The 18,342-nt window shown below is 41.0% G+C and overlaps 1 protein-coding gene across 2 annotated transcripts in view; it reads left to right on the forward strand.

The window, feature by feature from the left end:
- The window catches only part of znf462 (zinc finger protein 462), a 55,870-nt gene extending 42,147 nt beyond the window's left edge, over positions 1 to 13,723 (forward strand). For both annotated transcript variants that reach the window (XM_075455907.1, XM_075455908.1), the window contains exons 8-13: positions 2,364 to 2,619; positions 2,746 to 2,885; positions 4,412 to 4,635; positions 5,657 to 6,014; positions 6,685 to 6,820; positions 10,005 to 13,723. In XM_075455907.1, coding sequence (XP_075312022.1) covers positions 2,364 to 2,619; positions 2,746 to 2,885; positions 4,412 to 4,635; positions 5,657 to 6,014; positions 6,685 to 6,820; positions 10,005 to 10,224 — 1,334 coding nt within the window. In that variant the 3' untranslated portion in view covers positions 10,225 to 13,723. The remainder of the gene's footprint in view (positions 1 to 2,363; positions 2,620 to 2,745; positions 2,886 to 4,411; positions 4,636 to 5,656; positions 6,015 to 6,684; positions 6,821 to 10,004) is intronic.
- The last annotated feature ends 4,619 nt before the right edge of the window (positions 13,724 to 18,342 follow it).

The raw sequence follows: 18,342 nt of genomic DNA on the forward strand, positions 1-18,342 counted from the left end.
CATTAATCGTTGCACCGAGGAGACCTATAAGATTTAAACCCAAGGTCTTTAATAGTCAATCTTTGAGCAAAATGACAAGCTAGTCTGTCACTTCTTTTGCTAAATCATCAGTTGTACATATTTCTGTACGAACATGCTAAATAAAGAACACAGAAGTCATCAGAACAGGACATTGTAAGCTTTTAGCTGCAATCGTGTGTCTTAAGTCCAGTCTCCATCCTCACCGAGCTACCTATCAAGCGGTGTTATCCTCCTCCCCTTCAGCTTCTTACACAAGTATTCCACCTCTAATTCATGCAAAACAATAAACTGTTTTAAGACACATCACCGCCAAACTACAGAATTTACCCTCTATCTGCTGCCGTATCTCCATACATCTACACAATGCAGAGAGGATATTAAAAGCATGAATCAACTGTGCGTTGTTTGAGTCATTTGAATGTCTCTGCCTCCTCTGCAGAAGTCAGAAATTGGATTTGAAGATTTTCAAAAAAGTACAAGTTTAAAAGAATTTTCCTCTTACTTGCATGTTTCCGCCCACTCTTGAGTGCTGATTGAGGCATTTTTCAGACGGGTAGATATTCTATTAGTGTCACTCTGGTTTATTTATTGATGTGTTGGAGGCTCAAAGTAGGACGAGAGTATGAGCTCGCTCACTGATACCATAGACCCACGAGAGACAGAGAAGGCGGAAGGGAACAAGTGATGACAGACACAGTTCTGCTTCTTTATATGTGAGTAGTCCATCAGAGGGGCTAGCTTAATCTGCTGATGGCCTTTTATACAAATATGATGTATTTGTATGTATATTCATGCTTTCAACCAATATGCCTCCATCTAGCACAAGTACAACAGTAAAATCCTACAGATACATGCTAGTAGCTTTTGCTAGTGGTTATGTCAAACATCACAATGAAGAGAAAATGTGATCTCAGTGACGTGTAACTGTTGCTGCCACACAGCCCAGCTTGATGGTTTTAGTCTGCAGAGTTTTGGAAAAAAAAAACCTCCAGTGAGCTTGAGTTCTGCAGGCATAGACGTCTAGTTGATGAAAGAGGTCAGATGAGAATGGCCTTGCTGTTTTGGGCTGACAGAGAGGCCACAATATCTCAGATAACATGGTTTTGCGGTCACCGTGGTGATTAGAAAAGCTGCGTTGAATGCAAAACAAGTTGACCATTGATGCAGATGGGCTTCAACATCTGACAACCATCTCAGGTTCCACTCCTGTTAGCTGATGAGGACGATGATTTGCATCCCAGCAGGTCCACACACACACACCACACTCACAAAGGACATTTACCTCCTTTCAATATGCATTTGATCTGGAATCAAGCTCTTTATTCAGCGTTAGAAGTGACTGATGCACAAAGGATTGTTTCAATCGAACCCTTTGTCTTTGTTTTGATGGTAACCGTTTCTAGTCACTATTTAGGACACGATTGGGATCAGAGACAAAGTTGTAGGCCAGTCTTAACATTCTGTTGTGATAAACTGATTCATAAGGTTGTTATAGTGGTTGACCTACCATTTTTGAGCAGATATTCATGTGTTGGAATCATTTTTAATTGAAAGTAGTAAACAAACACTTTTGTCTGCTAATTCGTCACTGGCGTCACAGCTGATCTGAGTATTATTGCTAAGCTTGTGCATGCCTTCGGGGCTTTTTTATTGGTGACCTCCCCTATGTCACAACAGAAAAGTTGTTGGGACATAAATGAGTTCAGTGCACTCCAGTCACTAGAGCTGAATCTGGTGATGGAAAGGGAGATTGTCCGCCTGAATGTGCAGCAGACAAATCTGCAAAAAGTGTTTGAAGCAGACACTTTGTGGAACCCATGTCAAAGTGAATTAGGGTTCTTTTGAGAGAAACACCAAACCATGTCGTGCATTAGTCACGATTCTCCTGTTAAAGCCCTTTGTGAGCTGTCCGTATTTTTGTTTCCGAAGATCTGACCAAACATTTCACACTGACAGAAATAAGAAGGCAGGCAAATCGATTTGAAAGAAGTATATAAAGTAGGCTAATCTCCATCCTGCTGTGCAAAATTTCATCTACTTGACTTTACTGCACTTTAATATCAGGCTGGGAGGACTCTTATTGTATGAAAACTAGTGTGTCAGTGCTATTTACAGTATGTTACCAGATAATACATTATTTGACTTTTAGTAAATATAGTCTGACTACATTGGTTACTTAATGAAAGGGGCAGAAAAAAAAGCATTTCTAAATTATATCTCTTTATCTGAGTTGGAGGAAATTTGTTTAATCTAAGTAGAAGTAACATTAGAGTACCCGTTCACATGTCTCCAAAACACAATGTCACATTGTAATAAGCACAAAATTTCCCTCCTTCTCTCAGATCCATCATACCTTGAGCCAGCGGATGTTCGTCAGCAGCTTAGTCATTACAAGCTGGCCTCCCGCAGTCAAATGTCTTCCAGCTCAAAACCTGGCGGCTCAACAGCGTCTGACGGTCGTCCAGATGGCGTCCTCACATGTGAGTTCTGTGAGTTCAGCTCTGGATACATGCAGAGTCTGCGTCGGCACTACCGGGACCGCCACGGTGGCAAGAAGCTCTTCAAATGCAAAGACTGCTCCTTTTTCACTTGCTACAAGTAAGAGAGTAGTTGATGGAAAACCTCCTGACATTCACTGCAATTTCCTGTATGACACTTATCAGAATATACATGCAGCAAAATAAAAAGACTAATGATGATTTACTGCTTGTAAATCTATCTTAGGCATACCTTCAATATACATGTGGAGGCCGGTCACAACAACAATGCACCCGAGGAGCTTCCTAAAGACCTGCGCTGCCCTCTCTGCCTCTACCACACCAAACACAAGAGCAACATGATTGACCACATTGTTCTGCACCGAGGTACGCTTCATGAAAAATGGAAGCAAACACACAGTAAATTTAACTTTTGAAGGAGTAGTTTAGTAGATATAGCATGTCAATATCTAAATCGGGTCAGTCTATGCCGACTCACCGAGCGCTTTCACATCACGCTCCTCTCCGAGTGTTTTCTTAGCTATTCGTTTTTCAAGTGTGAAGGCAATTCCTTTTAAGCTTCTCCGATTATTATCATTTTTTTTACCAGACTGGCTTGACATTTGTGTTGAACATCCACAAAACAGTGTGAGAAAATCACAACTAACTCTTTGTTAGTAATTTAATGACTGTTTTACAGTAAAAAAAAAGAAAAATATATTTTATCAATGTCAATGTACTGTTTTTATTTTAATTTGAAAGAAACAACTCATTTATTGTTTGTTTCTCTTTTAAGTGTGTACTCTTTTGTCATTCTTGTGCGGTAGGTGGATATTTGCACCATGTTGAATTCACATCTCTGTTAAGTGCATTTGTGAAATGCACTTCAATAGTTCTGCCATAAATTCGAATTTTAACTAAGCTTCTAGATTTTCGCCTTTTGTTTATTATTATTTATTTTCAAAAAGATTACAATTCCTCTTTGTATTTGTCATTGATTCATAGCAGGTATTAGAGTCGGTGCACTATCGCCATTAATATTTTGCCTCCTCATGAATGTAATGCAGTGGACTTCAGTAACAAAATATACACATCAACGGCTTCACTTCATATAACGACTGAAAACATGGGAAACTGCGACTTTTGCATTTCTTCTTGGCCTCAAGTCTCACTGGTTGCTTGGCAACCTTATGATGACGTCAAGACTCCAAGAAGTCATTGCGCTCGGCCCGCCTTTATTCACAGTAATGCGACACATTGCAGCTATTGTTGCTGTTGTATTTTATTTAGACTAGACAACAAGTGGCGTCGGCTCGGTGGCCATTTTGGCAACAGTTGATTCTTCTGTTGATCTTCTTGGACAAACATGAGTTCAGATCGAACTCAGCGAGAAAGCGACTAAGCAATTTTCCTTACATGTTGAAGCCAGAAGCAAGACATTTTTTGATTGTTATCAAGATTGTGCAAGTAATCCAACCATTTCATAATGAAATATTCAAGGATGTGATCCCGATTTTCTGTTGAATGCACTGATATTCAAATTCTGTTGCATTTTAAGAAATGCAAACAATAACTCAGGCACCATGCAGTGTTTTCTGTCTGTGATTTTCTTAAGGTACATGAGAACGCTCTGTAGCTCTAAAACTGAGAGATAACGATCAAAAGCAAGCGAAGAGGAATGGAACCATTTTCATAAGTGGATAAAACTTTGATGGGTTTGCTTATCAAGAGAAAATTGTTTGTGTAGAATGTGTGTAAATGACAAAACCATCAGACGCTAAGTGGAATTGCTTTTCATTTTGTGTATGATTTGCGTGTATGCACCACACGCTTGTGCATCTCCCCCCTCTGCGCTGCTTCCTGTTTTCTCCTCTCTAACAATCCACTTGACTTTCTCCGCTTTCTCCATCAAGAGGAGCGCGTGGCTCCGCTTGAGGTCAGCCGCTCCAAGCTGTCGCGCCACCTTCAGGGCCTGGTGTTCCGATGCTACAAATGCACCTTCACGTGCTCCAGTGACCAGGCCCTGCAGCTGCACCTGCAGAAGCACGATGAGATCAAGCCCTACCAGTGCCAGCTCTGCTACTACGACAGCAGTCGACGGAGCCAGCTGGAGGAGCATCTACGCCTTGAGCACAAGGTCAGTCGGAGTCCACAAATGATGACGTTTTCCGTAGCTACATTTCAACTGAAACCGAGAAGCAGAGTCTTGCTAAATGTGGGTGACATATGAGAACGGGTTCTAATAATCAGTCTGCTCAGCATAATTTTAAACTGTAGTTTCTAAATGGCTTTGCATTTTTCGGGGGGTTTTCTGCTAGATTGTTTTAAGCATTTGAGTAACACATAGTTTTCCATTAATAGCTGAAAATCTTATGTAAAGGAAAGTGTGAAGAGGGTCAATTTACGTGAAAACAACGTATACCGTCCATGTGTAGTTTGACATTAGGAATCTAAATATAAACAATTAAGCAAGTTTAATAAATTGGAAGTGTGAAGTACTTAGGTATTAGTTTAATTCATTTTTTCCTACAGATTAGTATAAATAGAGACCTCTAACATAGAAAAACTTAGATGTCTATTGTAAATATGCTATTCAAAAGGAAGTATAGGAGAGCCGAGTTCCTTCTGGGCGAGGCAGAGGAGTCAAAGAACAGTCATTTTGCTTGGAGAGAATCTAGACTGCTGTTTCTCTGAGTCTGCTGGGAGCATGGGAGGAGCAAATCACTCAGAAACAGTGTGATCATTTGTGACACGATGCAGAAGAAATAAGAGGACTCTCTGCCTTTTATCTTCTTCCTTAAAATACTTTGCGTTTGACATGATTGTATTTCATCATCTATTTCTACAAAATCGTCAACACGTTTCTAATTCAGTCACTTGATTCCTATAAATGAAACCATGAAGATTAGATTTATTTTGGGAAAGTCATGATTGTTGGCAGAGTCAGGCCTTTACCTTCAAAATCCTTCCATAAACCAGCCATTACAACTGTTGTTTGACTTTTAAGTGACACATATTCCAAAAAGAAACATGTGCTGCCTTGGTTTTCGAGAAAAAAGGAAAATTGGCGACCGGAATTGTTTTTAGCTGATACTGTTAAAGCCCCTAAAGCCATAATGATAGCATTAAACTGAACAACACTTGCTGTCTCTGATCAGGTTGTGCGTAACTTTGAGCTGATGGGTCGGGTCAACCTGGACCAGCTGGAGATGATAAAGGGGCAAGGAAGCAGCACAGAAGAGGAAGAGGAGAGAGAAATAATGGAGATGATAGCGGACAGAGAAGCTTCCCTGGAGGAGGAAGAAGATGTGGAGGAGATGGAGGAGATGGAGGATGACGATGAAGCAATGCAAATTATGGAGCACATGGTGGATGACCAGAGAGAGATGGATGGTGAAGACTTGGAGGACAACATCAAAGAGGAGGAGGATGAAGGGGAAGAAGAAGAAGAGCAGGAGGAAGAAGAGGAGGAGGAGGAAGTCAAGGAGGGGGTGGAGGAAAAGCTTCCCATGCAAGGTAAATTCACATCAAGTAACAATATTTTTTGACTCTTCTTTACTCCATAAATGTACAGACATCTTTAACACATCACAACTGTAATAGAAGTTAGTGTAGCTAAGAGGGAAGGGTCATTATCTGGTGGTTCGATGCCCAGCTTCCCTGTGGCTTGCTGTGTGAGTGGTCAGCAAATCTAGGAAAGAGCTAGTTGCAGTCAGCCTATTTACCATTTAATCAACCATTTAATCAAGAGGAGAAGACAAGTTTCCTGCAGGATTCAGTCTCTGTTCTCTCAGGTGAACACGTCTTTGTGTTAGAGCCATCAGCCACCCTACCAGTCCCCTAATAACACCTTTTTGTTGGTTGGAGTAAAAGGTTAGTTGAAAAAAAAGAAAAAAGGCACATGCTTCTAGAGTCTGTGTGCATTTGTGGATAAAAGAAAAAAAAACACATACAAAATCAAACATATCATATCACACATCATACATACATGTGTTTCTGAAAGGTTAGAAAGTGTTACTGGATCTGAGATAAAAGATTAGAATAATGTAGATGATATACAGATCATCTACTATATAGACACTGGTCAACAGAGGATTCCATTTTTTCTTATTCTAAGAAAGAATGCATGCATACCTGTGAGTACTGCATTCTTTCGTTGATCTGTTGTTTGAACCTCTTTTCCCAGAGGTCCTTGCATCTCCCAGCAGCAGTAGCACTGGCTCTGGGCCAAGCAGTGTAGCGAAGCGTCTTCCCTGTGAGTTCTGTGGCCGCTGCTTCACCAACAGCCTCGAATGGGAGCGACACGTCCTTCGACATGGCATGTTAGTATTTTTCTTATTCCCTCTTTCTTCGGTCCTGTTATGTGTGAGCTTGTATACTTTCCCTACACAGTCAGCTCCCCCAAGCCTCCACTTTCGCATGCTCAACTTTGAACAGATTTACTCGTCCTTTTGGCATGGACCTTTTGGTAAATTCCTGAGTTTGTGCTTTCAGACTTTAGTTTTACGACAGAGATTAATTTATCCCTCTTAAGGAAAAGTTTAAGCTACTCAAACAGCATGGCTTTGTAGATCTTGGGAGCTCCAGTCTTGTTCATACATATTTCTATGTGTGGCAGCTAATTAGTAGCCTGGGCGAAAGCCGACTGTTGACTCCGTCAAACAGTCTGGAAAAACCCAAGAGGAATCCGTTTCCATGGAGGGTGGGACCTTACTCAGCAACTTAAATTCATTGGAGTTCCCTTAACCAATCAGTAATGTTTAGAAAGGACGTAGGTTATGCCAGAGCAGAGAATGTCTAATGGAAGAGAACTGCCACTCTCTGAAACTTCCGGTTTCTGAAATGGTGTCTCTGTCCATGTGAGGGCGCTCGCGGGCGAGTCCAGAATGAATGGGGGTCTATGGGGGTTGCACCCTAAAAATCCACTTTTCTCAGGATATAATTTTTTGTCAAGTAATTTGAAAGTTGCATTCAAAAGGGGGGACTAAAAAAATACACTCGGCTGAATATTGCATTTTTGAAGTTCACTTACCGGTATCTGTTCTAAAAAGCCGTTCAAAAATGGTGATGACGTCACAGATTGCGTACGTTCTGCTTTACGGCAAGTTCTGAGTCACTGCAGAGCCCGTCTGGCAATTCAGCACGGTCGCTATGTACCCTAGCCCAGAGCTATATATAGATACTTCTTTCCATAGCTCTGGCCTAGCCAACTTACGGTGGCAATAGCGAAAATTAAAACAAAGTTTAGACAAAGTTTATACCAACAGAGCTCAGTTTGAATGCATGGACACGTTCAGTGAGTTTGATTTTCTTAATAAAACAAAGGACTAATGAATAAATTGACTAAATAAGTAACACTTGTTGCATGTATTATGCAAAATAATAACACAAACTTAAGTAAAGATTCCAAAAGTAGGCCCTTGTTGTTAAACATATATTTATTAATGTCCTAAAATAACCTATTTTACCTAACCTAATCTAACAAACCTAACTAACCCCCTAATCTATCTACTAAACCCCCCCTACTGCCACTGCAATTTACAGTCAAGCTGCAGAATTCAGGCCGTGAAGGAATGGCGGAATAAAAACGATTGTTTAATATTATTGAGCGGGACATTTTCTGTACTTTTTAAGGTCGTAATACTAAACCATGTATATTGAAACGTTGAACACACGAATAAGAGACTCAAATTCCATTTATACCCATGTACTTTCACAATACATATATAACGATCTGAAAACAAAAGTGCCCGCAGGAAGAAATAAGTTACTATACACAAATATTAACTTAAATATTAATAGCGGGAAGGTCCTCCTTAAGATTCTGTTTCATATTCCATTCTGGACATCCACTGCTTTGGCTTCAGCTGCCATCAAGCGGGGTCTCTGGTCGTATTCAGTCGTATGTCCGTCACTGACCAATCAGCATTCATTAGCAGAATGCTAGCGTTTTATGGCCAACAACGACCCAAACTGAAAGAAATTGAAAGGACATAAATACTCATTAATTCGACTTTCGACCTATAATCTATATTGAACTTGCCGAATCTAGAATAAAATATGCGATGTTTCAACGACAAGCAGGTGAAATAAATATATTTAGCCGTTTAGCCCCATAGACCCCCATTCATTCTGGACTCGCCCGCGATCACCCCCAGTGGAATTCTGGTGGGACTGCATACAATGGGGCTTATGGAGAGTGGCGAGGCTCTCCGTAGACGGGCTCTGGCCAGAGTCTGTAAAGCCTGATTCTTACTCGGCGCAACCTCGCTTTGACCCATTCTTACTAGCTGGTCGCAAATGGCGCAAACGGTCACGTGACCCAAAATTCCGCCACGCCCCCCGTCGCAAGCTAAAAAATCCTCGCGCGTCGCAAGGTCGCGCACACAACTTTTTTTCTGACTTCGCGCGAGCTCAACCGGAAACAGCTGACCAAGAGAAAGGAAACATGAACACTGCAGAGACCGCGGTGACCGAGAGGGTGCGCCTCTACAAACATCTGTACGACACGTCTATGAAGTTACACTGGGACAACGTTGTCCTTTGGGACAACGTTTGACAAAGTTCGTCTTGTTGCAAAGGACGAACATTCCACCTTCTCTTCTGTTTTTGCCGCAGCCGCTTAGCTCTGAGATACATATACAGTTCTACACCCAGAGTAAATTCATTCCCCATCAGATGTGCCAGCCTCTGCTGACGTGACACCACAGGTGGCATTGTGTATGCTTTCTTCGTGTGCTTTTCAGCTTGTTTCCTCAACAGTGACGCCCGCTGGTCTGGAGAGAACTGCAAATGTGACGCATACTCGGCGCAAACTGCGCTTATGAGCTGAAGGAACTGTGAAGGGGCTGGCGCTTTCAATGACGTCATTAATGGTTCTCGAGCCAGAACAGTTGCGCGGTTGCGCCGAGTAAGAATCAGGCTTAAAAGGGCTGTGGTTATGCGCCGAGGTTCATGCTTACTCTCGCGAGGCTCTAGCTCGCGAATCACGCTTCCCACATCCGCTTTCATTATACCGGTACCATTTGATAAAGCAAACTTTTCCCAAAGCCAGTTGGAAGGAGAGCTTCGACATCCTTGCCACTAACAATATTGATGAGGCATTCCTCTTGCTCTCGTTTTAATTGTGTAATGCTCTCCAGAGTTGAGACAACTTCATGGATAGCTTCTAGCGTTCTTCCGTCGCCATGTTTATTTCCGCTGCGGTTGAACTACAATTATATGGACTACAATGGACTCCGCGCGTGAGTTCTGCGTCACCACTCGCAACTGTTTGCTGATTGGCAAAACACTGAGCGAACCGAGGTAGGGGGATTTGGCCAGACTATGTGCGGAGCCTAAATCTTTGGGCGGAAGTACGTAGGATGGCGTCGCCAGGCTAGCTAATTAGTCCAAAACTTTAGATTCTTACTCTTATTTGAATAATTTCCACAAAACCCCACGTCGTTTATCATTTGTCTTAAATTTGCTCCTGTCTTTCTACACTCATCCTTCCTTCATCTTCAGGGTGGTTAACAGCAATCGGCTGGACACCAGCTCCACTTCAGCAGTAGAGGCCTCGGCGCCATCTTCCACCGGCTCTTCTGTGTACGGAGACACAAGACTGGACCCGGCCAGCAACAGTAAAGAGGAAGAAAGTCCTGCTGATCTATCTTTGACAAGTCCAAGCCAGTATGAGGAAGACAAAGAAATGCTTGACACCAAAAAGGATGAACAGTTTGGTTGAACTTGTGGCCTCTCAGGATACTGTGTTGAAACTTGGGAGCATCAGTGCTGAAATGAAATCGTCAGAGAGGCTGAAACTTAAAGAAAAGTGACTTTTTTTATGAGTTGGTGCATTAGTAGATTTTAGGTGTTACATATATAAGTATTAGGTTGTGCTGCATAAAACGGCTGAGCTCTTTAAATGGGCAGTCCCCTAGGACAGATCTTAATATATTGGTAACCAATAGTGAACAGAACTCTTTATTGCTGACATTCTGGTCAAATCTACAGTGAAAGATCCCACCTAGATAAAACTAAGCTATTTATAAACAATACTGTCCAAAACGATTAATGAAATTGTGCATTTTGTTATTTGAAGCACCTTTTACTGTACGCTCCACCCTGCTCATCCAAAACAGGGGTTCCGTGAATTCATTTAAAGCAAACAAACAAGGTATGAAAGCATTCATGGCACACTGAAGAGCTACCGGTTCTTACTTTTTGGCGAAATAGAGGACTTTTTTTTTTCCCCATCTTGTGTTAAATGTGTGGGAAAAAATTTCCTTAAGAGTCGCACCTTATCTATTTTAGTAAAGTCACAAGTCATGTTCTCTTCAGTTGTACAGGTTTTGACCATTTGCCCCAGTTTTTGTTGCAAACTGAAATGATTTAGGTCCCGTAAATTATACTACGTATAAGCCTTCAACCTGCGATGCCCGGCTCGTTTTACCTGTGCTGTTTTTGCTGTTCAGTTCACTGATGAAATCATAGAAATCCCTTTTCCCTGTAAGATGTCATGGTGTTCGTAGATCAAGTTTAAGTCAGTAAGACATCAGATGTGTTTAATGTGTCATGACTGTATCTGTATCCGTTCCGGATTAGCCTGGAACTGAACAACAGGTTTTAACAAATGATGGCCGGTTGACCAAGTGACAAAGATTACACTTGTCTTTTCAATGCAAAATGTGTGGTTCCGTACACATTGTTTGGAGGAGGCGGGGTGTCCTGAGCTTACAAAGGTCCAGACAGTATGAACCTCTGGGTGTGATCAGGTTCACGTGATTACACCGTGCACAGGATCGGGCGACATGATGTTCAGACCGAGGTTGACCATCTCGTCTGTGTTTTGAAACCAGTGCGTTAAGTGCCTTACAAATCAACTCAATACAGTCATTCTGTATGGCTTTAATTGCTTTAAGAAACACACAAACTTACTTTGAAGTAACTGGGATTGTGCCCAAATTCTCTCTCAAAAGTTAACAAACCCAATTAAGCATCCAATTGAACCGAGTCTACAGTGGTCTTTGTTTAATCAAGATAAGATCAGATCCAATTCAATTTGTGTTTGTTATAACAGAACAAGCTAAGTGTCGGCGCAATGGAAGGTAATTTAGCATCTAATGCAATGATGGGGAGGCTTAAAACATTGATTTGAAAAAATAGATATATTCTCATCTCATACCTTGTCTGCCAAGCTTTCGGGTTAATCTTTTCTGAGATTGCTGCCTCCTCAGTTATCGATACAGGCGAATGGAATTTTGTTGTTTATGCAGCATAGGACAAAGTGCATCAGTTTTGTAATGAGGGGGTTGCTGTTTGTGGAAAGAAATGCAGCTGTTGATTTTTTTTAAGTGCGTTTTTACAATGTCAGGGGGACAACCAATTAAATTCCTAGCATTATCGGTAAAGTTTGAAGCCACGTCTACAATATCGGCAGAAGTCTCTGCCTTTCAGTCGTCAGCTTTGGTGAATACTATATAACCCGGTGCATGTCATAAACGTATGACTAATGCCATGTTTTGGAGTAGTCAATGATCTTGCTTTGATTTGAAAGGATATGCTGAAAAGACAAGTGTAAACAGGACTGTAGGGTAAAGATGATCAACTTTTAAAAGGTGTCATATTCCTCATCTTCACCCATTGAAATTTTCATTCTGTATTGACAAACTTGTCCGCATTGGTGTGCTTCTATTTTTTTTTTTTCTTTTTTTTTTTTCTTTCAAAGGTATCTTATTGTTGATGTTGACAAAAGGCAGAGATTGTATTTGTTGGAAGTTGCTGCTTGAATGCCCTTAAGCCTTACCAGAAGTGAATAGCAATTAAGTCAAATTTGTGTCCAATTCCTGTAAAACCAATAAGCAACGTCAAACAATCGGAAATAAAATGGCTAGTAGCTCTGACATCAAAGTTGTTGAAGGACACAACTAATGCAATTGTGTTCTCGGTACCAAAATATTTACCAAGCCTGCTGTGTTTGCTGCTGTAATTGTCATTCTCAAGCATTGAACTATTGACGGAAATAGGAAATCTGGGTTTGGCCGTGGAACTTTGACAGTTTTAAGGTTAGAACCCAGATGAACTACATGTTTGCAGCCATGTATAGAAAAAAAACTACTTGTTAAGTGTTTGAACTGTGGTGTTTCAGAAAGGATTATTTAACCTCGTTTTCCTTTAGGTGTGCTCATTTTTTAAAGGAAAAAATGAAATATAAAGAAATGATGATAGCTAACCTTTTGGGGGCTTTTGAGACCCAATCCAACATTATTACGCTGTTGTACAATGTCTGGTCACAATTAAAAAATATCCCTTTTCCGACTGTAATGGGAATGAGCAAAAAGGAATCTCGGTGTGGTTGTACAAAATTAAGCATTAAAAGAAATCTACGCCATTCCCTCGTTACAAACCGACAGGGCTGTTTTTGTGAAGAAGCAAAAAATGGCAAAAGAAGAGACGTGCAAACAACATTTCCTTTGGGAGCGTTTTAGCTGAACTGCTCGCTCCTTCTCTGAGCTTTGCCACCATCTGGGTTTCTAGTCCGCCTACAAATAAAATCCAGTCCGTTAATGTCCAGTCCAAAAAATATGACACTCCACAGACGACAGTATCCATGACAAGAATGAGCATTCGCTCGCTTACCCCAAGTGTACCCACTCGACAATAGGTGAAGATGTTGCAGTCCTGCTCTGCTTGTCAGTCCTTAAAAATACTTTTAAAACCAGTTGGGTTGGTGCTGAGTTTCAAATCTGTTTTTCAGTTTCGAAGGACCAGCTTGTCTCCTCTTGAAAGTAAAACAGTTTGAAAATATTTGTTGTAGAAATAAGCTTTGTGAGGCAGCTTGTCGCCCATGGGTAATGAAGCTGTCACCCCGACATTGTTTGTTGTTCTGTGATCATTTTAATGGAAAATGACTATGAATCCCTCACTGTGTGCAGTCTCTAGACTGTAATATTCCCAGTTTACCCAAAGTTAAGCCCCTGCTGACAACACACTGGATACTTGTATATATGTTTAGTTTGTTTCCAATGCATTTCTCTTTTCAGACTGTCGTCTCCATAGTTTGAAATTAGAAAATCTCCTTCTTGCCTTTTATCCCATATAAATCTGATTACCTGATGGTGGGTTGTGATGTTGCCTAGAATGATTGTTTACAATTTTATTCCATTTATCTCTGGATATTCTGTAAATATTGTAATTCATTGTCTTTTTTTAACTTGATAATAAAGTTATCAGATAACAGCTAATTGTGCTCCTATCTGAGCTGCTTGAATATGTTGTTTAAAATGGTATGAACTTATAAATAGTGGACCACTTCCAGCATTTTTTGTTTGCCATTTATGCGTATTTTAGGCTGGGGCCTGTTATATTGCACCATTAACAGAACACATCAGATGGTGAGGGGTAGGTTAATGGTACAGGCCAAGGTGAACTCTCCTCCCAGTATACAAAAGTACAAAAATGCTTACTAGCAACGCACAACATGACTCAATGTGCCGTAAAAATGCCTCATTACGAGACCTCGTTGAATCAGATTGTCCCACAAGAGACGAAAAAACCCAATTAATGACAATGCAGAATATGAACAAAATGCAAAAAGCTTAATGAGGACTTAAAAAAGCATCTGTAATTAAATCTCCAGGGGATGAACAAAAGCTTGCTCAAATTATGAAAAAAAAAGATTGTAATAACATCTCATAATAATAAATAGATTAAACAACACAAGAACAAAAAAGATTAAAAAAAAAACACATTTTGGATACTTTATAAACAATGATCATATTTTAGTTTGAGTTCTAAATACATTTAGGTCTAATAAAATAATTAATTCTTCTCACAAAGCAGCACAGATTTACCCCTTTGATAGACAGTTATCGAATTCAATTCAATCCATTAATGCTTTATTAAAACACAAAGGGAAATTATACTCCTGTAGTATAAATCATTTGGATCAATCTCCTATTGTCACAGATAGATAACAGAATAGAACATCATAAAAATCATAAAAATGACTTTAGGAAAGCTGAAGTGTTCAGAGATCCCCATGAATGACCTGGGGTGTTGTTTTTGCAGCTTAGCTACAACTTAGCTGATGATATTCTTTCATATATTTTTCCTAACGAATAGTAATCTTCGGATCATTTGAATTCATACTCGTATTCTCTATTTTCAGATAATATTCAGAGATGATTGCATATCACAAGGTTCACATTGACACAAAACAGACTAAAGACCCAACAGGTTCACACATTCCTCGGGTTCCAGCAGACATAGACTCGTAAACACACACTCACACAGACATCTATTTCACATAGTATGGACTTCTGTGTAGACCAACATAGCTCACCATTTCCAACAAAGACATGGGTCACACACAGAAACACATTTACCTTCATCATGTTGTGAGAGCAGACACGAGAAGAACACACCAAACACAGATCTTCACAACATTGTTTGACGTGCAGCATCTTAGGAGTCTTTTAGTAAATCAACACGGGAGCCTTATTGTAACACATACACTTATGTAGATCGGGACATAATCTCTATCAGTTGGATTGAATTCAAAATTAAGTGTATCTACCGCTTAAAAGGCATCTAGTCATAAGCTATGCAATATCCTTTATGACCTTCTTCGGGAAGTTCGGGCACCTTCCACTTTCTCTCGTGCACTTTTGTTTTAAGTTCCACGTAGGCCAACGGTAAAAACCTTTCAATCTTTGAGAATTTAATTAATTAGCCTTTGACCTTTTTCGAGCATTACTTTCAGGTTTGTCTTTGAATGCCCGTCAACTCCCAATTTTGCTTGTGAAAAATCATTTTGAGCTTCGGCCTATGCCAACGATACACTTTCAACCCTTTAGAAAAACTCTGAAGTCAGAAATTAATTAAACTATGAACATCACAAAGGAGTGAACTGAGACAGTTTGTAATTACATAGTTTATTATTGACTATATAAAAATATTAAAAAAGATATTAAAAACTTTGTTTTGCTTAAATTCCCTGAAAATATTATTCTATCGAGCACTTTCCATAAAAACATTTAATTCTCTGTTCAGAGGCTGTTCTGGAGCCTACCCCAGCTGCCACCAGGTAAGAGGAGGGGTTCACCCTGGATGGGTATAGCCAGCCCATCATATGGCCAGGAGAAACAAACAAAACCAACAACAGCTCACCACTATGTTCAATTTAGAATTATCAATCAACCTAAAGTACATGATATACATGCATACAATACTAAGCACCAAACCATCATGCAGCCCTGGTATTTGCCAACAATTGGGAAAAATCGGGCGACAGATTGAGGAGTTTACATGTTAAAGGTCTCATGCAGCCTTTAAAGGTTATTATTTATTATATACAAAGTAAAATATCTTCATGGATATCCATTTATACCAAATAATTTCAAATGTAAGTCACCATGGAGTGCCTGGAACAACCATTAATAGTACGTGCACCTTGTCCACAGGATATAGCTTTGGGTTAAGAAGGCTATCATCTCAGTGGCCTTGGCTCTGCGTTTCTCCCTTCCCCCCTGTTGTTTTTTTCTCTGCACTTCCCTTCACATGTTACATGAACTCTGCTGACCGAGACCCTCAATGTCAGCATAAGCATGTGCATGTCTTTGAGTGTTTATTTAATGTACATGCATGAAATGTTGAAGCTCTTGCACCTTATTTACCACAAGTCAGGGACCAGCAGCTTCATTTAGCTGTGCTTTCAAGTTTTTAGTCCACTGCAGTGGTACTGTTGCTAAAAGCCAAAATATCACACGTCCTCTGCATTTCCTCTCCTGCCTATTTTAGAGTGGGCTGAGTCTTTATTTCACATGTCTAACATCATCTCTTAAAAATATCTCCAAGTCACCAGGGATCAGAGCGTAATCTCTGCGGCTCACCACTTCAGAGGGGGCCGATGGCAGACTGACGACCCCTGGAGACAGGAGCAAGAGGCACAGCCACGGTGGGGAGAGGGAAAAGGAGGACAATGCCACCGCTGCTGTTGCTGTGTGGAGTAACATAAGGAATGCCTGATGAGTGCCCAGGCCATGGCCTGTGAGAGCGGTGCTTCCTCAGTGACAACTGGATGGAGTGGAGAAACAAGGGAGGAAATCAGGATTCAAGAGGTGTGAGAGGAATAGATTGGCAAGGACAGAAAGACAAGAGAGAGATACGGATGGGAAGATTCGTACATGAAGCCACTAAAAGTATGAGAGAGTGGTATGAGAATAAGAGATCCCCTTCCACACTTATCAATCATCTTACAGTCAGAACTGAAGACCACAGCTGTACAGAAGAAAATAAAAACCTCTGAATACCGAGTGCATTTGAGCAAAAGAATAAAAGTGCAAGCCAGATTATTAAAACCACTGTCCTACCTCTTTGTAGGTTATTCTGGTGTCACCAAAAAAGCCCTGACTAAGCAAGACATAGACTCCATAAGACCTTGGAAAATTCCCTTTGTTGTCAGGCACCAGGGCTGCAGATCCTTTAAGTCCTGCTAGTTGTGAGGTGGGCCTCCTTGGATCAGACTTGTATTTCCTTATATGCCACAGATGCTCAGTCAGATCGTGAACTGGGGAATTTTGGGACAAATTCAGCCCTCTAAACTGCACAGTAGAACAGCTCCGCAACTAACTCCTGAGTTTCATGCAGCGTGGCAGGGTGCATTGTTCTCCTAAAGGACACCTCTGCCATCAGGGAATAACGATGCCGGGAAGTGGCGCTCACGGTCTATAACAATACTGAGGTAGGTGATACTTGCCAAATAAAATCCACACGAATGCCAGGAACCAAAGTTTCTTTGCAGAAATTTGATCAGATATATGCCACATGCTTGCTTTCTTTTTCACAGCTCACACACAGACACACACACACAGTGCAAAAGAAAACAGATTTATCAGATCAGGTTAACTTCTTCTATTGCTCCATTTTGCATTATGGTGCCACTGTGACGTTAACTTATCCAACACAGCACGGAAGAACAGCTGACAAGACAGAAATTCAACCACAGCCTCTGTTTGACTGCAAAAGAACTTTAAGCAAATCGTTCTTCTGTGAATTAGCACTTTCACAAATATGGACTTCATGGAAAAGTCAGAAGAAAATTTTGGCGATTAAGATAAACAGAACTTTGGCACCATATTTATGCATTCATTCTACACACCCGCTTTATCCTGTTTAGGGCTGTGGGTAAGCTGGAGCCTATATCCCAGCTATCATCTGACAGGAATTCAGTTTATCCTTAACGGGTTACTGCAGTGGTTATGTCCGGAAATAGCAGAACTTTGAGAAAGGTCCCCTTCTTTTCACCATTTACATGCTCCCCCTAGGACAAATTATCCGAAACCATGGACTCAGTTTTCACTGCTATGCTGATGACACTCAGATGTACATCAGCACAAACCCCTCCTCTCAGCTCCCACCCATGTAACTCAACAACTGCCTGCAGCAAATTAAAGCTTGGTTGACCTCTAACCTTCTCAAACTCAACAGCAGCAAAACGTAGCTCATGGTGGTGGCCCCGGCACCCCTGCTGAAGAAGGTTGGTGATCTGGCCCTGGTCATAGATGGCTGTTCCATCTCTCCATCACCAGAGGTACGGAACCTGGGTGTCATCCTGGACTCCACTCTCTCATTTCGGTCGCACATCAAGAGCATCACTAAATCTGCCTTTTTTCACCTCAGAAACATCTCAAGACTCCGGCCCTCATTATCTGACTCAGTAACAGAGACCCTCATCCACTCATTTATCTCCTCCCGCCTGGACTACTGCAACGGTGTCCTGTCTGGGCTACCCAGTAACCCAGTAAGGCCCTTGACAGGTTGCAGTATGTCCAAAACTCAGCTGCCAGGGTGCTAACTCACA

This window comes from Odontesthes bonariensis, chromosome 22, assembly GCF_027942865.1.
Source record: "Odontesthes bonariensis isolate fOdoBon6 chromosome 22, fOdoBon6.hap1, whole genome shotgun sequence".
Taxonomy (NCBI): Eukaryota; Metazoa; Chordata; class Actinopteri; order Atheriniformes; family Atherinopsidae; genus Odontesthes; species Odontesthes bonariensis.